Genomic DNA, 22,866 nt, shown 5'->3' with positions numbered 1-22,866 from the left:
TTAAAGGTAAAAGGTTGGAGCAAAATCTACTATGCTTCAGGTGAAGTCAAAAAAGCAGGGGTAGCCATCCTGATCTCAGATCAAGCTAAAGCAAAAATTGACCTAATTAAAAGAGATAAGGAAGGACACTATTATCTTGCTAAAGGGTAGCATGGATAATGAAGCACTATCTATATTAAACATATATGCACCAAGTGGGGTAGCATCTAAATTCTTAAAAGAGAAACTAAGAGAGCTGCAAGAAGAAATAGACAGTAAAACTATAATAGTGGGAGATCTTAACCTTGCACTCTCAGAATTAGATAAATCAAACCACAAAATAAATAAGAAAGAAGTCAAAGAGCTAACTAACTATTCTAACTAGAAAAGTTAGATATGATAGATCTCTGGAGAAAATGTAATGGAGACAGAAAGGAATACACTTTCTTTTCAGCAGTTCATGGAACCTATACAAAAATTGACCATATATTAGGACATAAAAACCTCAAACTCAAATGTAGTAAGGCAGAAATAGTAAATGCATCCTTTTCAGACCACGATGCAATGAAAATTACATTCAACAAAAAAGCAGGGGGAAGTAGACCAAAAAATAATTGGAAACTAAATAATCTCATACTAAAGAATGATTGGGTGAAACAGCAACATAGACATAATTAATAACTTCACCCAAGAAAACGATAATAATGAGACATCATACCAAAATGTATGGGATGCAGCCAAAGCGGTAATAAGGGGAAATTTCATATCTCTAGAGGCCTATTTGTATAAAATAGAGAAAGAGAAGGTCAATGAATTGGGTTTGCAATTAAAAATGCTAGAAAAGGAACAAATTAAAAACCCCCAGTCAAACACTAAACTTGAAATTCTAAAAGTAAAAGGTGAGATCAATAAAATTGAAAGTAAAAAAACTATTGAATTGATTAATAAAACTAAGAGTTGGTTCTATGAAAAAACCAACAAAATAGACAAACCCTTAGTAAATCTGATTAAAAAAAGGAAAGAGGAAAATCAAATTGTTAGTCTTAAAAATGAAAAGGGAGAACTCACCACTAACGAAAAGGAAATTAGAGAAATTAATCCCTTCTGGGAATGGGGTACAGCTTGGGTGAAGAATAGAGAGCCATTTTACTGTATCACTAAGTATTTGATAAAGTTAGAAAGCTATGTTTGAGTCATTGTGAAGGACTTTCAATGCCAAATATTGCCATTTTGTCTGTTATGATCTTTAGACCTTTTTTATTTAAGAATTTCTTCTATAATTAAATCATTCACAAAAAAATAAAATAAATTATTTCAGTTACATGAAACTAAGAAGCTGTTGTGAATTTTTCATCAGTATAACTGGGAAAGAAAGCTATTGATTGGGGAAAATCTTTGTATCACATACTTCTAGGAGTCTGATATACATAGGTAGTTAACAAACATAAAACACTAATAGTGTTAAGTAATCTAAGAATTCTCAAGGAATAAGCAAACTGCTAACAAGTGAGGTATAAGCAGTATCTGAAGCTCCATTTCCCCACAAGCTAGGCTAAGTTTTTTTTTTTTGTTTGTTTGTTTGTTTAATGGTATTGAGTACTTCCTTGAGACAATATGGACAATTATAGGCAGGAAAAGTAAGCCTAATTGAAAGAATGCTGTGTACTTGCTCTATAAACCTTTTGATAACTGTTAGATGGACTGTGAATCCCTCATTTTGTTCTATTCTTGAAACCAGACTACTGGATTAGTTTGAGGTCTGATCTTCTATACTATCATATGAAAGGTTGCTCTGTTACTTAAAAGAAATGCAAATCCAACAGATGCACAAAAGATTACCAAAAAATGGAAACAGTGTTTGGAAGGGCTGTATGACAGATTCTTTTGTACAAAAGCTCACATTTATATGCTTTGTGTTTCTATTCTGGAAAACATTGTGGAATTTTTCAAAAAGTAGTGACTAAAATGACCATAATTCTTTGCCTCAAAATCCTATTACTGTGTATGTGTGTGTGTAAGTGACAAGGAGGCCATAAGCAAAAAGAAAAGTCCCATGAATCTCAAAATATTTATAGTGGAATAATAGGAACTAGGGATAAAGTATATGTCCATCATTTGGGGAATGACTAAACTGGTAACATAAATATAATGGAGTATTATTCCTGAAAGAAATACTGAATATGGAAAATTTAGAGAAACTTGGGAAGACACATAACTCATACAGAATGAAACAAACTGTATTAAGAAATACAAGGACTACACTAACATATATGGAAGAACAAGGACAACAATAAAACAAGTGAAACTGAACACTGTACCATTATGATGATCTATAAGCTTGTGCCTAGAGAATCATTGCAAAAATAAATTTCCCCCCCTTTCTTTGCAGAAATTCTTGTAACTGTGGAATATTAAATATACTCTTAGACTTAGTTAATATTTTGATGGGTTTTGCTGAATTGCTTTTTTTTTTTCCCTTTTAATAGTTTGTTATAAGGGTTGACATGCTGTGAGTCAGGGGAAGAAAGCTATATTTGAAAATGAAGGTGAATTAAAACGAGCTATTGATTTTTTTAAAATGAAAGTTAAAAATGGATTTTCCTCCAAACATGGTTGTGAAAAGTATCTGATTTTGTCCTTTTCTAATTTTTTATTTTGAGTTTAATATTTATTACATGTTAAAAGATTTTGATTTAAACTTAATTTTTTTCCATTTGCTTTTTAGTTTTCCCTGCACTTTTTATTTAAAAAAAAAAAAAAAAAGACCTTCCATTTAGTAATTTATGTACTTGGGTTTGACAGACACTACTTTTAATTGCTTTTGTTTCTCCCTATCTAATCTGTTTTAAAATTGGTCTTCAGAGATAGAATATTCAAGCAAAGCACATTGGGTAATATAGTCATATTTACATATCAGTTTAAAATGTGCAAAACACTTGTCATAACAATCCTATGAGGTAGGTAGTTGAGGCATTATCCTCATTTTATGGATGAAAAAATTAAGGTTTTGAGGATTCGGGTATCTTCTCTGTTTTCGTATATCTACTAGAACCGATAAATCACCGAGGCAGAATTTTAACTAATCTCAGTTCCATGAGATTGCATATTGCTTCTTATGCTAATAAATATGGGCATAAGTATTAATATGAAAATCCCAGAATAATTTTAGTTTTATGCTAAAATTAAGAACTATACTTTCTCAATAAATTTTTTTGTTTTTAGGTTTTGCTCGGAATCTATCAGAAGGCAACAATGCTAATTATACAGAGTATGTGGCCACCAGATGGTACCGTTCTCCTGAACTCTTACTTGGGTAAATAATAATTTCCCAAAGTACAAAAAAGTAAAGTCTAAATCTTTCTTGATCACATACTATGAATCAGTAAGGAAAGTAAACATGGCCTGAATTGATTAGTAATATAGATTTTGATTGAGTTATTATTTGTGTACTTATAAATGATTGCCTTAGAGAAAATGTCTATCACAGAATCCGTGTACTTTACCTGAAAGAGGGGACTTAAAGGTAATCTCTAGTTGAGTCAAAATAATAGAGTTGGGGGGGAATGTTAAGAATTGAAATGTTAACTTAAAACTGAATGTTGGCAGTACAGTAGACTCAGAACAAGACTATAGTCTGGGATCATTTTACATAAGGACACAGCCCAAATTTCCCAAAGAAAATAATTTTATTAATTGAATATTGAATATTAAATTGAATTGGATATTAATAAAAATAATTTAATAAAGCACATTGTAAGCATTGTTGCCCCTAGTGATATTCTTACCTAATCATGAATGCCATTTAAATCACATTTCATTTTAAGTCAAAAGAAAAGTAAATATTTCCCCACAAGAATGTTGAAAATGAAAACATGTCTAGTGCTTGCATGGGATAAACTTCTTTTATCTGGAAATAGATAAAATAGCTAATTTCCCAGCAGTGTAAGATGAATGAGATGTTACCCAAAGGAAAATATACCTGTCTTTAACACAGATAAGGTTGAATCAGTTGTATTTGTCTTTAACACAGATCAGACTATAATAAGTCTTTAAGATTTTAAAATATGAGTATGAACTTTTTTTTAGATAGTACAAAGGAAGGTCATTGGAGGTTGGGGTGATTTTATTTTAGGCTTTTAAATACTGTCATTCAGCACATTTACCTTGTACATGATAATATTTCAATAAATGTTTATTAATTGAATCACTGAGTACTTAGTAACTGAATAAATAGATCACAGAATGTCTATTTTAAGTGACCATATGCACTGGGATTCTTATATAATGTCTGGCAAAAAAAGAATTTCTGTAATTTTTCATCTTACCATATAAACATTCTCATTCTACTTGACACTTTTCTGTTACCTAGAATGCTTAAAGATGTTCCAAAAACAGTAATCTTTTATTTTTTTAGACAAAACAATTTGGAAATGTTTTATTTCTTTAATTGGTGTGATAATTATTCCTTTTGCTTTTCAGAGCTCCCTATGGAAAATCTGTAGATATGTGGTCTGTGGGCTGTATTCTTGGGGAGCTTAGTGATGGGCAACCTTTATTTCCTGGAGAAAGTGAAATTGACCAACTTTTTACTATTCAGAAGGTGCTAGGACCACTTCCATCTGAGCAGATGAAGCTCTTCTACAGCAATCCTCGTTTCCATGGGCTTCGGGTAAGATATTCCTTCAAGGGGTTGGAGGTAGATACTCTATAATTTTACTTTTTGTTTATTAGCTTTACAAGTTAATCTATTTATTGAATATAATTTCTTTTCCCACTAAAATACTTATAATTCCTCATAATTTTTTTAAAATCTCATAAAGTGTTCCTTAATAACTGGAGAAAAATAGAATAAATTATCATGGACAGTTTTTCAAATTTAAATACATTCATAACTGTAGAAATTTAAGATTTCTAAATCTTTTTTTAGCAAGTCCAAAATTTATTCATTTTTCTAAATCTTTGCAAAAACTGTCACATTATTTAAATAGCATATTTTGAGGGGAAATAGATATGTGAATAGTCTTTGGTGCGTGGAGAACTACCTCACTAGTACAGATCATTATCTTTTGTACAGCTTAAAGAGAATTACATCAGGGCTTCTGAGATTTCAGCACTTAGCCAGGATTCTATATCCCACAGGTATCAGAGGCTTTGAGCTCAGACATTCCTGACTCTGAGGCTTGCCATCTATCTGCCCTATTGTTCTTCTATTTAGGAATAAGGATAAGTGTTATATATTTAAGTTAGGTGGGAGAAGGGCTTGCATGGGTTAATTTCCCATCTCTGAAAGTTTGTGTGTGAGCTCGGAGAGATCACTTCACCTATCAAGAGATTTCAGCAGCTTTCTAAGATTCTAAATTACAGAGAAGATGCATCAGTAGACTGTTTCCTTACTTGTGAATTCCCTGTATCAATGAAATCATATGTCCACTACTAACCTATAGCCATATAAATAGAACATATGCATATAATATACACAATTTTTAGCTTAGTTAATATTTTAATTTAATTAATTTATTATTATTATTATTTTTTGCAGAGGCAATTGGGGTTAAGTGATTGCCCAGGGTCACACAGCTAGGAAGTATTAAGTGTCTGAGGCTAGATTCGAATTCAGATCTTTCTGACCTCAGGGCTGGTGCTCTATCTACTGCACTACCTAGCTGTCCATAGCTTAATTAATATAATATAAGCCCTTTGAAAACAGCGAGTTTTATTTTTGCCTTTGTATGCCTATCCCTTATCTTTTTACATAGTAGGCATATAAGTTAACAGTAATTTTGAAAAGATGCCTTGTATTAATCACTTTATAAGTCATATACTTATTAAAGGGTTCCTTATTTTCTCATCACAATGAGAAGAAAAGTATGTTTTTAAAAAGCAGCATATTGTCTCAAGCTGTCCTATTTCTAGTATTCATAAATCTTTTAATAAAAGCACTAGAAAGAGATTGTTAGAAAATTGAGCCACTCTTGACATTATACATATTAAATTTTTGTGACAGATGGATAGTTAGCTAGTTGCTCACTTTCTCCTCCTTTCCTTCAATACTCTCAAGACTATTTTGGACAATAACTAAGCTCTTCTGATATAACATGCCACTTAGTAGCAGGCATGGAAAATAATCTGATTTTACTTCCCCATAGACTTCTGGTCTTCTTCTGGTAAATTGTTTATATTCTCTATTTATTCTTTCACCATATCCTTCACACCTTAATTAGCTCCACTTTATATAATCCTTGTCATACAGACATCCTCTCAGTTATCTCTAGCTCCCCGGTGAGGGAAGTGGAGTTAGGGGGTGGGAGGAAGGTACACCATAACTGGCTAACTGTACTTCTGTCATATAAATTGAAAGAATATAATTCCAAGAGTGCTTAAATTTTCCTCCCTCCCTCCCTCCCTTCCTCCCTTTTCCCTTCCTTCTTTCTTCTTTCCCTCCTTCCTTCCCTCCTTCTCTCCCTTCTAGTGCTTTTATAAAAAGCTTTGAGTTCTAAAACACATGCTAAATTCAATAATTCCTTTTATCTTTGCTCCATTACTTAGCTGAAATCCTTGTTGCCTATACTTTCTCTACTCTCCACTCTTTTACAATCTCTGATTTGGCGACATTTGGAGGGAGCTCTTGGAACCAAGCAGAGAGATAGGCCTCTAAGCTAACCGGGCTATATTGGAGATAATAAAAGATCTGAACTTTTATCACCTGGCTGTGTTTTGAGAAGAAAAAGCTCACCACATTTTGGCACCCCCATGTTGGGCGCCAAAATGTTGGGAATTCAAATGTTGGGTTCTTTTTCTTCTTTAAAATATTATAAAAGTTCTCTCTGGGTCCCTTCCCTGGAATCAGGATTTTGTCAGTCCCTGTTCGGGCGCCAAAATATGGTGAGCTTTTTCTTCTCAAAACATAGCCAGGTGATAAAAGTTCAGATCTTTTATTATCTCCAATATAGCCCGGTTAGCTTAGAGGCCTATCTCTCTGCTTGGTTCCAAGAGCTCCCTCCAAATGTCGCCAAATCCAAAGGTTCTGTCCTTCAGCCTCTTCCTCTGCTTTCTTCAGCCTCCAACCAGCACAGAGATGGAATGAATCTCTTGTCTCCTTCACTTGGGGCTCGGCTAGCTTTCTGGTGAGTCTTTCAGACCAGCTTGGTCTCAGTGGGGGGCATGCAGGAGCCCAGCCACCTACCACAATGGTGTGAGATGAAGATGAATCTGGTTGTCCACTGAACTCTCGACTCGTAGCTTCTTCCTCTGAAAACTCTTCTTCTGCCACCAGCCAGCCAAGTGGAAAATATTCTGCCTTGCCTCGGAGAGAGGGCTTCTGGCGTAATTCCGCTGAAATCTGTCAAAGTGCTCTCTGTCTGCACCAGAGTTGCTCCTCTCCAGTCCAGCTGAACTCTCTTCTGTGACCAGCCAGCCAAGTGGAAAATATATTCTGGAATAGCTCTCTCTCTTCATTGGCCTTATATGTGAATCTTCTGAGAGAATGGGATTATGGGTTTTCTTCCATAGTGCTCTCTGGCCCAAAGAGCTTTAAGGGAAGTGTGAACACAAAGGTGTAAACACAAGCATTGTACTAATTAGTTCTACTTAGTACCTTGTTTCAGGTTCTGGCCAAAATCTTCTTGTAAGATTAGCAGTTTGTAAGGATTCCAACAACTTAGAAATATTTATATATTTAGTTTATTGCTTTATGGTAACACAATTTTTATTCTTTTTCCTAATTGGCTCATGTAAGTCTTGTCTGTGCAAGGATGAGAATCCTCATATTCTTTGTTCTCTGCTAGCATTTCTAGACTCACCCTTTGCCTGACATCTCTCAGTAGTCTCTCCTTTGAATTTCACCCCTTTCTTAATGAGTTCAGTTCTTGAGTTTACTGTCTTTCTCTCCTCCCCGACTCCTACTCTTATATTAGAAAGGAAAGGGAATAAGCATTTATGTAGCACTTGCTTTTGTGCTGGCCACTGTGCTAAATACTTTGTACAAATATTGCTTCATTTGATCCTTACTACAACACTGAGAAGTTGATGCTAGTGTTATCCTCATTTTGTAGTTGAGGAAGCAGATTTGCCTGGGGCCCCATGCTAATACTTAGTATCTGAGGCTAGATTCAAATTCAGTTCTTCCTGACTCCAAGCCCAGCACTCTATCTATCATAGCTGCCTCTCTGCTGGAGATTTTTAACAATCTTCCTCAAACTTCCTAGCCTTCTAATTTCAGAGCTACTTCAAATCCTATTGCCTAATCGATATGCCATCTCCGACAAACAAAATTATGGTCACATCTTGAATTTTATCAATAACAACAAAAAACCTTGAAGTTCCTCTATCTGATCTTAACTATTATTCTGTCTCTCCCTTCCTAAATCTCCTTAGCCCCATTTTGACCTCTAATCCCTCTACCATAAAGTACTTTCTTAGGTTATTAATCCTATTGTGATAACTCTCTTCCTTTCCAATCATCACCCATTAATTAATTAACCAATTCTAGTCCATACTGCCCTGTTTTCAAAACCCTTACTTCCTTGTCCTGTCATAATTCATATTTTACTAAATCCCAGCCTGGGCTTGCTTCCACCATTTGTTTCCACTACCCCTTACCTGTGTGTTGCCATCATTGGAGAAAGTCACAGCACTTTGCTAACTCAATACATAGCAGATTTGTGTTATCTAATCTCAGTCAGGCCCTCATTATAGCAAGGCACTCCTTTCTTCTGCCCTATTTAATTCCCTGCCTCACTTTCCACTGAAGCTATTCCAAACTTCTTTTTTCAAGCTTCCCATTTAGCAACAAAAAACCAACAAAATGTCATCCTACAAGTTCTTTTACGATAAATTCATCCCTGTTTGGGCACCAAAATGTGGTGTTTTTCTTCTTTAAAATATAGTGGTTCTCTCTGAGAGCAGGTTTCTCAGGGAGGTTTTCTGGAAGCAGCCTTAGTTTCAGTTAAAAGTAATAATCACCCAAATGCAGCCAGATGTTAAAAGTTCAAATCTTTTATTGCTTCCTCCAAAATAGCCCGGTTAGTTTTTCTTAGAGGCCTATCTCTCTGCTTGATTCCAAGAGCTCTTGCAGTTGTCCTTTGCCTCTGCTTTCTTCAGCCTCTAGCCAGCACAAAGGTGGAAGACGGAATGAATCTCTCTTGCCTCCCGAAAGAGGGCTTCTGGCTGAACTGACTTGACGGGCTCCCCTCTCCGTCTTTTCAGCTGAACTCCCAACTGAACCTCTGTCTGCTTCTTATATATCATCTCCCAAAGATTGATTTCTCCCCTCTGAGGGAGGGATTAAGAGAGGTGTGATTTCACAAAATTACAAAGTTAACTTTTGTGAATCTCCCATACTTGTGAACTCCAATGAGTACTTAAATACTTCTTGCTTATATGAGCTCTCTAAAGGTGTGAACACAAGCATTGTATCAATTATATTGACTTAACACTAGGATTCCAACAGCTTTCCTTCTTGTTTTAAACTTCATTTGTACTATCTGTCCAGAATATGTAATATTGGTCAAGCTCTATAAGGTACTTATCAGGATGTTGTTGAAATATGTGCAATTAACATTCTCTATCTGTGTAGTCTTTACTGTATGGATGGGATGGCCAAATTCTTTTGAATTATTAGAAAGCTATTCAAAAAGCTCTGCAGCATGTTATACACAACACAATGTCATCTGCAAATAGATCTATTTGGAGGACTTGACTAAATACAAAGAATCCTTCCTCAATCCAATCTCTTCCCTGATCTCCTTCACAATAGTAAATAGTTTTATTGGACATCTACTTCCCTGTTTTATTCTTTACTTGGTTTTTATTTTCAGAGGGTTATTGACCAGAATTATTTCTATTATTACGGCTTTCAAGGAATAGTAGATGATACTGTTCTAGTGACTATTGCTCACTATTATAAAAGATCTTGTAAAGTGAAATTTTGTTCTTGTAATCACAAACAGTAAATCTGATGGCTTTTTTCTACAACTTTCAGTCAGTTGTCAGATGGTAAAAGATGTAGTCCATTGTTGAATATTGGGAAAGCTTTTTTATTCCTTAAGAATTTTCATTAAGGATGTTCTTGATACATGTGTAGCTGACTCACATAAACATTTTCTTTAGATGGGAGGGTAGACACATAAGTAGTTATTAATGTTTCCTCCATCACTTATTTCTGGTATTAATAAGTTTCAAGATTTCTTCCACACCTTTGTTATTTTTCCTTTCTTTAGATAATTCATTTATCAGTCTCTTAGGGCTCTCATAATTCTATTGTTTCCAGCACAGATTTTCTCCAAATATATTTCATCCAGTCTGCCTCCTTTTCCTCATATTCTGTTTGTTGCCATAAGTAAAAATTGTAATAACTGACTTATCTGACATTTTAAGGTTTACAAAGCTCTTTGCATTATTGCATTTAATTTTCACAAACATTTAGGGAAGCAGGGGCCACTGGTTGATGGTAGATACTGAATCTAAGAAAGGGTAAATGATTTGCCAGTGAGGCAAGATCCAAACCCAACTTTGTGGCTCCAAAAATTCCATACATGAGCCCCCATTGCCTCCCATTAGAGCAGAAAGGAATCTACGAGATCTTTCAGGCCTTCATTTTACAAATTAGGAAACTGAGTGCTTAGAGAAAGAGAATGCTTAGACTCCCCTGTAATGGGCTGAGGCTCGGGTTGATGCACTGAGATCCCAAGTACATGAGGCTAAATAGTAATTGGACCATACTCTTAATATATAAGCTTGGAGAAAAAATGTGCTCTTTGTGCAAGTTTATATATTAATAGAGTATGGTCCAATTACTATTTAGCCTCATGTGCTTGGGACCTCAGTGCATCAACCTGAGCCTCAGCCCAGAAAAAATCCCCATCAATCTATGGGGAAGAGACGTTTTACAACAATTATGGTTAAAAATGAGTACTTCGGTTTTTTAAGCAGGGCTGCTGTTGAAGGCCTGCCAACACTTTCACCTGTTCCTATCCAATGGAAAACTGATACACCAGTGTGGATAGAACAGTGGCCCTTAGGTAGCGATAAAATTCAGGCCTTATTAGATATAGTACAGGAGCAGCTTGAACAAGGGCACTTACAACCTTCTCTAAGTCCTTGGAATTCCCCAGTGTTTGTTGTAAAAAAGAAGTCTGGAAAATGGAGTATGCTCACTGATTTAAGAAAAGTGAATGAACAGATGGAAACTATGGGAACTCTTCAGCCTGGACTTCCATCTCCTACTCAATTGCCTAAAGAATGGCCTCTTTGGGTCATAGATATTAAGAATTGTTTCTATTCTATCCCTCTGGATAAGGAGGATATGAAAAGATTTGCCTTTTCAGTGCCCAGCGTTAACTTAGCTGAGCCTTATAAAAGATATGAATGGACAGTTTTGCCACAGGGAATGAAAAACAACCTCACGTTGGGCGCCAATTGTAATGACTGCATATTTAAAATCAGCTGGAGTCAGGAATTCAGGTTAAAGGAAAAATCTTCAATCTTTATTGAAGTGAAGAGGTGAAAAAAGATTGCGATAGCAATATGGTCAAGAAAGATTGCGATAGCAATATGGGCAGCTGTGACAGGAAGCCAGCTAACACAGGGAGATCTGAACTGAAGGGCCGTCGCAATAGCAATGTGTGCAGCTGTGTCAAAACGCCAGCCAGCAGTCTCTCTTTCCCTTTCCTTTTCCACTCCCCTGCCTCCATCCACCAAAATCGTCATTTCCTATACAACACATCAGGACTTGCACAAAGAGTGGGCGGGGGCCATTCTTTCTCCAAGCTTATATATTAATAGAGTATGGTCCAATTACTATTTAGCCTCATGTGCTTGGGACCTCAGTGCATCAACCCGAGCCTCAGCCCATTACACTCCCCCATAGGCACAATAGTTTATGTCTTCTGCTTCAAAACCCTTTCTTCCAGGAAGTGAACTGTGGGATCCTGTGGAACTACTGGTTATTTTCTCTAATGGATAGAAAGGAAGCCCTGCAGTGCAGGTCTGTTGTAGCCTGTCATTTGGAAAATATTATTTCTCAGTAACTAAGGTGCCAGGACCACATCCTTGGGACTGTCCTTATTCTTCTGAGACAGGCTATCTGCCTTTCTTCATGTTCATTTATTTTTACTCTTCTCCTTTCTCTTTCCACAATTCATCTCTCTCTTCTTCTCTCCTACTCCCTCACAAAAGTGAGTATCTTTCTCTCTTTTTCTTGCAAAGCCTATTCCTCAATTACTTTTAGGTATTTTAGAGTCTAATTTTTTAAACTATGAGTCCAAATCCCATATGAGGTCTCGTAAATGAATGTGGGGGAGAGTGAAATTATGATTTATTATGGAAATATTTGGTTTGTATACCTGTTTTACATATCTATATAGTTGAGGTCATAGAAAAATTTCTCAGGCAAAAAGGGATCACAAGTGAAAGAAGTTTAAGAAACCATGCTCTTAGAGGAGTCCCTAGATAGATAAGATATTCAGTGATAGTAAAACTGATCTAAAAAAACTAGTTCTATTTAAAACATTAAAACATGTCCACAACAAAAAAAAGTGCCTGTAGGCTTAAAAACCTGGATGTTAATATGTCATACTTTGTAAGTTGGGAGGGATCTTGTAGGCCAGCTAACCCAACTCCCTTATTGTAAAGATGAGGAAATTAGCTCTCAAGTCACATAAGTAATTGAAGAGAGCCTGTCTTCTCTCTCTTTTCACTGTGTCTTTCATACTAAGCTGATGGCTTCCATTTTGAAGCAATTTTAGTCCATTCCTTTAGCACAATGAATTTGATTTGTTGCATTCTCATTCTGTTTTGTTTCCAGAATCTTGGCTTTTTAGTGGAACTGTAATGCTTTATTACCTCAGTCTGTTGCCATGGAATTTAATCTTGCATTCAGTTACATTTAAAGAATTTTTAAGGTGATCTTCAAGAAAATAAATTTAAGTACTGATTTTTGTTGTTGTTATTGGATCTATTATTTCATTCATTTGGAAATTTGTGGTGAGGAAATTCTTCACCAATGAATATCAGCACCTGCTCTGCAATTTAATCTTAGAAAGTGGCCGGAGGCATGAGTGGCTCAGTGACTTGGCTAGCATCACATAGTTAGTCTATATCAGAGACAGGATTTTGATTCTTTGTCTTCCTAAGATCCAGGATCATTCTCTTTCCACTTTGTCCCAACATCTGAGTATAAAAACCAGTACGTTATAAATGTATGTTAGAATTCCTTGCTTAATATTGACTTATCTCTGAAAAAGTAGAATCACTTCTGGCATATAAGGCCTCTGGATTATGCATTTAGTAGTCACTTAAGTAAAATATGTTTGTTAAACAAAAAATACTTGTGGCTAATAATTGGAAATGAGGGGTCAGTGAGAGTAAAGAATTCAGAATGATAACAAAGTCATGGTCCTGAATGACTGGCGTTGCACATGGCAGAAATGGGGAATTTGGAAGAAAAGTTGAGGGTGTGCCGTAGGGTAGAGTGCTGGAGAAAGGAAAGGTAACAAGTGTTGTTATAAACATGTTGAATTTGAGATAACTATAGGACATGGAGTTTGAAAGACCTTTAGGTATTGCTGACAAATTACGTGCTATATTTCTGGTCAGCAAGGTTTATCTTTTCTACCTCTGTCCCTTTGTCTCTACTCACATAGCCACTACTGCTCTTAACTCAGGACTTTCACTTTTTACCCAGACTGTTGTTCTCCCTGTCTCAGAGCTCTCCCCATTTTAATACATATTTCACAGAAATATAAAAGCAATTTTTCAAAAGCACAAGTTTGACATTATCACCCTCCATCAGTTTTATCTGTAATCAGATTTTTCCTCTAGCCAACTGAAGAGTCGTTGCACTTGAATTACCCATGCTAATTCTCATCCTTAGTATCCGTATTAAAGAGTTGATAATGTACAGATGAGTACTGATAAGTATAAATGATAGATCTCATTAAATGGCATCATTCAGATGCTTATTTCCATTGGGTTAGACTGAATTTCTGTATTTTACATAACTATAACTTCAGTTAGTACAAATTCCTCAGGAAATGATTCAGGTTATTGTGTTTTGCACCAATACTTATTTTACATGCTTATTTTATTTACAATACTTCTTTCACATTTTCTTTGTCATCTTTATTCTGGAATTCTTTTTAACACAATTCTTATTTGGAAAAGTTGTTCCTGCTAACCAATTCCTGTCATTTTTATTAATCTTAAAAGTAATACATATATAGCATAATTTTAGCAAATGGTTATTTTGTGGTACTGTGTTATCTCCTTTTCACAATACATCTCCAACTTCATTTCCTATACACTGATATTATTCTTATGTTGTGTTTGCAGTTCCCAGCTGTTAATCATCCCCAGTCTTTGGAGAGAAGATATTTAGGAATTTTAAGTGGTGTTTTGCTTGACTTAATGAAGGTAGGACTTTGTACTGCTCTTTCTCCAGATACAGTATTCTTCAATTTATATTTTACTTGTCTCTCCCTAGGAATATATTGTAAAACATTATGTGCATGGACCCCCCGTATTAAGTAAGAGGTTTACCAAAGTGAATTGTGAAAAGTGAATTATAAATAACATGGATAATCTATTAAGCTATGATGGTCTTATGTTTTGACATTTTATAATACATTACAGAATATTGGCATAAATATTTGTTGATTAATAATAATTCTTTAATAAATATATATTTAATTTTTATTATAGGGCTAATTGACCAGCCAAAAATATTAATTGATCATACTATGTATTTGAAGCCTAGTTAATAAGTATTTTAGAAAAATACAAGGAACTTGTAGTCTTAAAATTATCATCACTTCATAATTGATGATTTATTTGTTAGTTATTTTCCTATAGTTCCCATCCAACTTATTTGATTAACCTTTTTAAAAATCAGTAAAATAAAGTGGAAAAACTAGAATAAATAGAATTTTCTGTTTTTTCCATCTTTGTCATTTACTTTACTTTTAAATCCAGAATTTAAAAAATAATAAGAATACTTCTGCTTTGAGAAACTCATTATAAATAGGCACTACTTGATGCCCTATGCTATGTCTATGTTCAAATTGACTATATTAAAAAGTAGCTAGTGGGGCAGCTAGGTGGCACAGTGGATAGATCACTAGCCCTAAAGTCAGGAGGACCTGAGTTCAAATGTGGCCTCAGACACTTAACACTTCCTAACTATGTGACTCTGGGCAAGTCACTTAACTCCAATTGGCTATGATAATTTGATACTGACATCAAAATAATTGGTAGCCAGTATGAAGAGAGATAAAACAATTGTGTCCTGTTTCTTATTGGTGTTGAAATTTGAGACAATTAATGTTATTTACAGACTAAAAAGTATTTTCATAGCATTGTCCTGATCTCATGAAGGAATTTTATAAACCCAAAAATTTATAACTAGTATGCATAGTAGTTTTTACTGATAACATTTAATACCATATGTCAGTGTAAAATAAAAACCAGAAATCTGGGTTCTCCAAATTTGTATACATTCATCTACTTTGAAATACTATTTTTGGACAAAAAGCCTTTATACTTATTTTTAGCTTATGTCTTTTAAAAATGCAATCATTGTAATGCTAATGCCAATGAAATCAATCATTCTGCACCCACCCACACAAGTAATTTTTGTTCTGCAGTTAGGGGAAAAAAAAAGAGTTGTGTAGCATTTAGAGCAGGAATTCTTAAACTTTTGTTCTTACTATCTTTTTAGTATTAAAAATTATTGAGGATCTGTCCAAGGAGGTTTTGTTTATGTAGGTTATATTTATTGATAATTTACAATGTTAGAAATAAAAATGAATTTTGAATTTTTGGGTCCTCTGAAAGGGTTTCAGAAACCCCAGGATTCTCTGGACCACACTTTGAGCAAACTGCTAATTTGGAGCTTTGTCTGATTCAGTATTAATGCAACATCACTTGCTTAGAACCAATGGCTTAAGTTTCTGAACAAAAGCTCTTTCACTAGAAGTGAATATTTTCATTTCCATTGAAACTGGGACCCCAAATCTTAGTTTGGCTCTTGGGCATGGTTCTAAAGGATCATTAGACTGAGTAGCAAAGAATCCCAGAGGTCTGGTAAAGTACTTCTCTTTTTTCTTTGTAGCTACCAACACACAAGATTTTAGCCACTGAATATGTTTATAAAATGATCCAGTTTAAACCCTATTCATTTAGCATTATTTGTTCCAAAAATGGCATAGATTCATAGGGCTGGAAGGGATTTTAGATATCATCACAGTTCACTGTCCTGTATTCATTCAACTGAAGTTCAGAGTGTCCACATTTTCACAGCCTCTAGAAACAGCAGCTATTAGAATCTAGTTGTGACAAGTCCCAGTCCAATGCTTTTATTTATTTTAGTTCACTTAATTTTTTTATTTGAAATGATCTCTGTTAATATCCTTTTGTTTTGGGACAACTAATTGATGCAGTAGATAGAGTACCAGTCTTGAAGTCAGGAGGACCTGAGTTCAAATCTGGCCTCAGACACTTAACACTTCCTAGCTGGGTAACCCTGGGCAAGTCATTTAACCCCAAGTGCCTCAGGGGGAAAAATATCCTTTTATTTTTACTTTACCTTTTTATTTCTTAATATACCTTTATCCCCCATTCCACAAGCAGTTTTTAATAATAAATATTAAAAATGAAAGAGGGGGAATAAGTTCAGCAAAACCAACTAATACATCAGTCAGCTCTGACAATATATTCAATATATGTAGTTAACCTATCTCTGCAAAGAACAATGTTAATAGAATTTACTCAGCTTATTTCTGGGGTCAAGATTTGTTATTATTAATTAAAAAACACTTTCTTTTTCTTTTTTCTTCTTTCCATTGACATTGCTATAGATTTATGCATGTTGTTTTCCTGCTCTGCTTAAATTCTAGTGCTTTTATTTAAACTTAATTTAAAAAATAAAGATTGATTGAATTTATTAATGTTTTAAAGTTGAAATATTTCCTAATGATTGGTGGGCAGGATTTTAAAATTGACTTGATAGAAAAATTTTAAGTTTATTAATTTTATCTACTTAAATTTATATTATTTTTCTAAATATTGGACTTTTTTTCCTTTAAGAATTTGTTGAAGTTGGATCCAGCAGACAGATACTTGACAGAACAGTGTTTGAACCATCCTTCATTTCAAACCCAGAGACTCTTGGATCGTTGTGGAACTTCACCTTCACGATCAGCAAAGAGAAAACCATACCATGTTGAAAGCAACACATTATCTAATAGGTAATTATTTCTTTCTAAAACAGTGGAAAGCAGGATTTGTTTTATATCACTTAAAATAGCTGAATGCTCATGTGCAGTGACTGGCAAAATAGGGCCGCAAGTAGCCTATTAGATAAAATCAGGCTGTGTTTGAAGTCCTAGAGTAGGCAGCACATTCTTTTAGGTGTGTGAGTCTTGTATGACATATTCATATCCTTAAAAGGGATTGAAGTCTTATCAACTAACATAGTTTCCAGCCATGACAGATTACAGATAGAGTAAGGCCTTGTGGGAATGTGGTATGTATGTATGGTATATAACAGGACTGGGGCAACAGGCTGCCATAACAAGGGGGAATGAATTGAATGATGAGAGAAGCATTATTAACAGAATATTGATAGCATTTTACTACTCTTGATGTCTTTTAGAGGCTTCTGGTTTTATTTAATTTTCCTTTGCTTTTTCAGAATATTCTTAACTGAAATTTCTTTGGTAACTTTAAGTTTTAAAATATGTCTTACTGATGTGATTTCAGAAAAATTTGATCCATTGAATCAAGAATTTACTGTACTGTTAGTTGATGTTGTTTATCTTGAGTTTAGAAAGTTTTATATCTGTTCAGTACTATGCATTTCTGTGATAACTTGAAGTCAGTAATTGCAGAGGAGAGAATATTCCAGCCATGGGGAATAGTCAGAGAAAATAACAGTAGCCAAATGATGCAGAGTCTTGTTTGTAGAATAAGCAGGAAGTCAGTGTCATTAGATTAAAGAGAACATAGTGGAGAGTGAGAATATGGTAGAGAGTGAGGTGTAAGAATACTGGAAAGGAGGAGGAGTAAGCTAGGTTAGAAGGGACTTTAACTGCTGTTTTGATTTTGATCCTAGAAACAAATGATTAGGCGCTTCGCACTTCACATGTAGACTATTTGGGAGTCATTAGAGTTTATTGAGTTAGGAGTATATGTGACATGGTGAGATCTATATTTTAAGAAAGTCACTAGTGATTTTATGAAGGTTGGTTTGTAGTAGGAAGAGATGGGAGGCATACAAACTCACCATTAGTCTATTAGTCTAGATATGAGGTAGTAAAGAGCACCAAAAGTAGTAGTAGTATTTTGTACAAGAGTTTAAATTATATAATGGAAATCTAGTTTTGAAATATCTGAAAGTCAGTTGGAAAGGTGATGCTGGAAATCAGCAAAGATTAGGAGGAAGATCAGTAGATTTGAAAATCATCTTCTTAGAAAGAATAATTAAATCCATGGCAGCCAATGAGATCACCAAGTAACGCAATATAGAAGGTGAAGAGAAGGCCCAGGACAAAATCCTGTGAGTCACCTATAGTTTGAGGATCTGACCTGGATGATGATTCAGTAAAGGAGGCTGAAAATAGTCAGAAAAAAGGAGACATAAAAGGTATACAAGAAAGTGGTGTCCCAAAAAAGCGACAGAGTATCAAGGAGAGAATGATCAACTGTGTCAGAGACCATAAAGAGCTCAAGGAGAATGAGGATTGAGAAAAGCACATTGGATTTGTCATTAAGAGATCATTGGTAACTTTGGGGAGAGCAAAAGAATAAAGTCACAAAGCAGATTATAAGGGTTAACAGAAGAGAAAAATAGAGGTACCTTTTTATATTTTAGCTCCTTGCATTCCAGAACTCCAAAGCTTGTGTGACTTACCATATTCATTTTACACAGTAGTGGGGCATGGAGGTATGCACTACCAAACTTGGCCTTTATCTGCTTTGGAAAGGTGCAATATGTATTTCCTTAAATAGAAAGGGTTTCTACCAACTTCTGTACCAAAGGGATTCATCTTATCTTTGAATCAGTATTTCTTACTGATCTTTGGCAGTGAGCACTGCCAATGTGAACAGAAATGTGAATAGCCTATCTATTTAAGATACTATGTACAAGGCTTGCTAGCTTTCTTTTGGGCATTTGCAGGTCTAATTAGACCATTACACTTTGGTAAATTAAAATATTTCTAAGCCATATGTAAAGTAGCCAATATTTAATTACTTAAAATACTGTTTCCAAGATAGGTATATTGATAAGAGTTCTGTGTTAAAGTAAGCATTACCAAAAGTTTCAAAGAATTGGCAGTTCCCCAAATTTATGTAACCATCTTTATTCCTCTGTGGGTTTATTTTGAGCCTGGATCAGACATGATTATGATGTCATCTATCTTCCTGATCTCTGTGGAGAGAACATGAACATAAAATATTGTAATATTCCTTTTTATGAAAACTTCAATACAAACAAAATCTCTCAGGGAATTCTGTTGAAACAAAATTATCATAATTTTGCTGGTTTTCAACATTTTCTCTCTCTCCTAGATTACTACTATAAAGCCTTATCACAAATAAAATGGAATGTATGCTTCATCTGGCAGAACCAATCTGAAATGACTTTTAGAATGTATTGGCTGGTTCTCTCCATATGTTCCCTAAAAACTGACCTAGCCAGGTTTATAGGAGCCTATTGCCAGAAGATTGATTACGAAGAGGTGGTTTTTTTGGGGGGAGGGAGAGGGAGTACAATTCTTCTTTAACTATTTGTTAAGGAGTGAAGAGAATTCTTTTTGTCATCATCATGCATATTTATTTACTAATTCCATGTTTCAGTCCTCTGGGACAAATGAATTGATCTCTCAACAAGCGTTTATATTTTGTTTTCAACTATGTACCAGTAACTGTACTAAGCATAGGGAGATATAAAGTCAGAAACACAAAAGAACTTTTGTCCTCAAGGAACTTAAATACCAATGGTGTCACATGTAAGATGAATACATACTAGAATGAGAATAAACTTATAGTGGAAGGCTTAAGTAGCTAATGGGGGACTGGAAAGGACTTCAGAAGACAGGATATATGCTGGGTCTTGAAAGAAACCAAATGATGTCAAGAGGTAGATGGAATGTCCTGTGCTAGGAACAAGAAGGCAAGGATCACCAGAAAAGTGTAGAACTGTGTGAGCAAACTATAGAAATGATCTGAATTGTGAATATCCCCCAGTGTCAAAATGAAAATTTTATATGTAATTGTGGAGGTAATTGGGAGCCAGTGGAGTTTATTGAGAGAGACAGAGGGACGTAGTCTGAAGTTAGAAATGATGAGATGACTGAATATGTGGGGTGGCTGAGATTGAGGAATCACAGAGGATACTAAGATTGTAAATCTGTGAAACAGAGGATGTTGGTGTCCTCCAAAGAAATAAATTTAAAGGATTGAGATTGGCTTTAAGGGGAAATAGAATGAATTCAGTTGTCAAATTGAATGTAATAGACATGTTGATATTGAAATGTCTATGAGACATCCAGTTTGAAATGTCCATTGGATACTTAAAAGTATAAAATTAGAGCTTAGAAGAAAACTAGATATATAGATCTGAGAATTATTTTGTATAGAAATAATCATTAAAGCCTTAGGAACTGAAAAGATCACAAGGAAGTTTATAGGAGTACAATAGAGAAGAATGCTTAGGACAGAGTCTTGAGGAATCACTTCTTAATATGAGGGTATGTCAAGAATGGAGCTCTTATAGTGGGGAACGAGATAAGTAGGGGGAGAAACAAAAGAAAGCAATGTCATGAAAACCTTGAGAATAGAGTATCAAGTAGGAGGGAATTAACAGTGTTACATACTGTAAAAAGTTCAAGAAAAATGCTAATTGAGAAAAGGACATCAGAATGTCATTTAAGAGATCACTGCTAACTTTGGAAAGAGCTGTTTTCAGTCAAAATGATGAGGTCCCAAAACAGGATTTAATAAAAAGTAAATTGGGGGGGGGGGTGGAGGGACTGGGTAATGATGATTTTTTCAAGGAGTTTAGGAGAGAAAGTGAAACAAGATATAGTATTGTAGGTAATTGAGATAGAAGAATCATATGAGGGTTTTTAAAAAGGTTGGATGAAGCATTGTTGTATTTGTAGCCAGAGATGGAGAGTAATTGAATATGAGAGAGACAATGAGGATTTTAAAAGGAGCAGTCTTCTGTAGATATAGGAGAGTTTGAGATTAAGGATGCATGTAGAAGGACTAGCTTTAATATGAGAACGACCACTTCTTTATCAGTGACAGAAATGAAGGGATAGATTGTGCAAAAAGATATCAATGATATATGATATGAAGAGAGAGGAGAAAGCCTTGATTTTTTTCATTATAACATGAGATGTAGTCCTTAGCTGAGAGGATGGGAGATAGGCAATCCATAGGAGACTTGAAAAGAGACAAGGTTTGGAACAATCAGCTGTATTGAATGGGATAGGGAGTGAGAGTAGGAGGACTGCTTTGGTTGCTGTATGGATCCTATTGAAGTTAGATGACAAATTTGTAGTAGACCCAGTCATCTTGGTTTTGTGATTTCCTCAAATTCTGGAAGCATATAAATCTGATAGCAGAGTTTTGCAAGGAATGAAAGGGATAAAGAATTGGAGCACATGGAGAGTAGTCTACTTAGAGTTTGACCCAGGACAAATGGGCAAGGGAATCAGGAGTAAAGATTAGAGTAAGGTTGAACTGGTTTACAAAGGTTGAGATTAAGAAGGGAAGAGATTTATTGATAAAATTTATTTGAATGTCATTTTGGTATTTGAATATTTTATTTTAGCTGTATATTTTAAATTTCTTTTTAGGACTGTTAGATACATTTTGGGAGCTCAAAAGTCTCCGTTATGGACCCTTTCCAGCTCATAATTTAAAAAGGAGAAAAGTATGTCAAAAACAAGAGTGAATTATTATAAACTTAACTATTGTCAATTTTAACTTCAATGAAAAAAGATCTAAAGTATTTCATGTACTGGTATTCAGTTGCAATTCAATTCAGCAAGATATCATAGATCTGCTTTAGCACTTAATCTGGGCCAGATACTGTGCTACATGCCAGAAATATAAATATAAAAATGAAGTTGTCCCTGGCCCTAAAAGAGCATGCATCTGCAGGTAAGTTGGGGTAGCTGTAATATGTACACAATCAGGTATGAGACAATAAAAATTGTGATAGAAGATACCAGTAGGAAGATTGAAGGAAGACTTCTTTCGGGAGGTTATTCTTAGCTGAGCCTTTGAAGAAAGTCAAATATCCTTTGGAGTGAGTAGAGAGTACTTTTTGAATATGAGATATAACATGTACAAAGAATAAAGACAAGAAAAATTATGTTTAGTTGAGGGAACAGCTAGTACTCAGGTTTAATTAGAACTTGGAAATAATAAAACAAGAGAATATTATGAAATAAGAAGGAAGTAGGAGCTGAGTTATGGAAGGTTTACATTTTGTCCTAGTTGTATTGAAGTATATTTTTGGAGCAAGGAAGCAACATAGTCAAACCAGTACCTTTGAAAGATTATTTTAACAATTGTGTAAAGGAGAAAAAGAGAAGCTAAAAATGAGAAGATGCATTAGTTAAGCTGTTGTGATGGGCAAGAAAGAGGTGATGAGGTCCCAAACCATAGCAATGCAGATATCCTTGGAGGAAAAGGTACAAATGAGAAAAACATGTTTTTTGAAAATAGAATCAACAAGGCTTGGTGGAGATAGGAGAGAGAAAGGCAAGGATGATTTTAAAGTTGTGAACACAAGTTACCAGAAGGATAATGGTTCCCTCAAAGAAAAGAGGTAAGTTTGGAGAAGATAAGGGTTTAGAGGAAAAATTAGTTCTTTTT

General features: G+C 34.9%; 1 protein-coding gene across 6 annotated transcripts in view; it reads left to right on the top strand.

Annotated features, from left to right (window-relative positions):
- Positions 1-22,866, top strand: part of CDKL5 (cyclin dependent kinase like 5) — a 278,542-nt gene that overhangs the window by 202,572 nt on the left and 53,104 nt on the right. For all 6 annotated transcript variants that reach the window (XM_051984416.1, XM_051984417.1, XM_051984414.1 and 3 more), the window contains 4 exons: positions 3,202-3,292; positions 4,459-4,648; positions 14,308-14,388; positions 17,059-17,219. In XM_051984416.1, the coding sequence (XP_051840376.1) occupies positions 3,202-3,292; positions 4,459-4,648; positions 14,308-14,388; positions 17,059-17,219 (523 nt within the window). The remainder of the gene's footprint in view (positions 1-3,201; positions 3,293-4,458; positions 4,649-14,307; positions 14,389-17,058; positions 17,220-22,866) is intronic.

This window comes from Antechinus flavipes, chromosome 3 (assembly GCF_016432865.1).
Source record: "Antechinus flavipes isolate AdamAnt ecotype Samford, QLD, Australia chromosome 3, AdamAnt_v2, whole genome shotgun sequence".
Classification (NCBI taxonomy): Eukaryota; Metazoa; Chordata; class Mammalia; order Dasyuromorphia; family Dasyuridae; genus Antechinus; species Antechinus flavipes.
The sequence above is the reverse complement of the archived record's forward strand: the minus strand, read 5'-3'. Positions and strand labels throughout refer to the sequence as shown.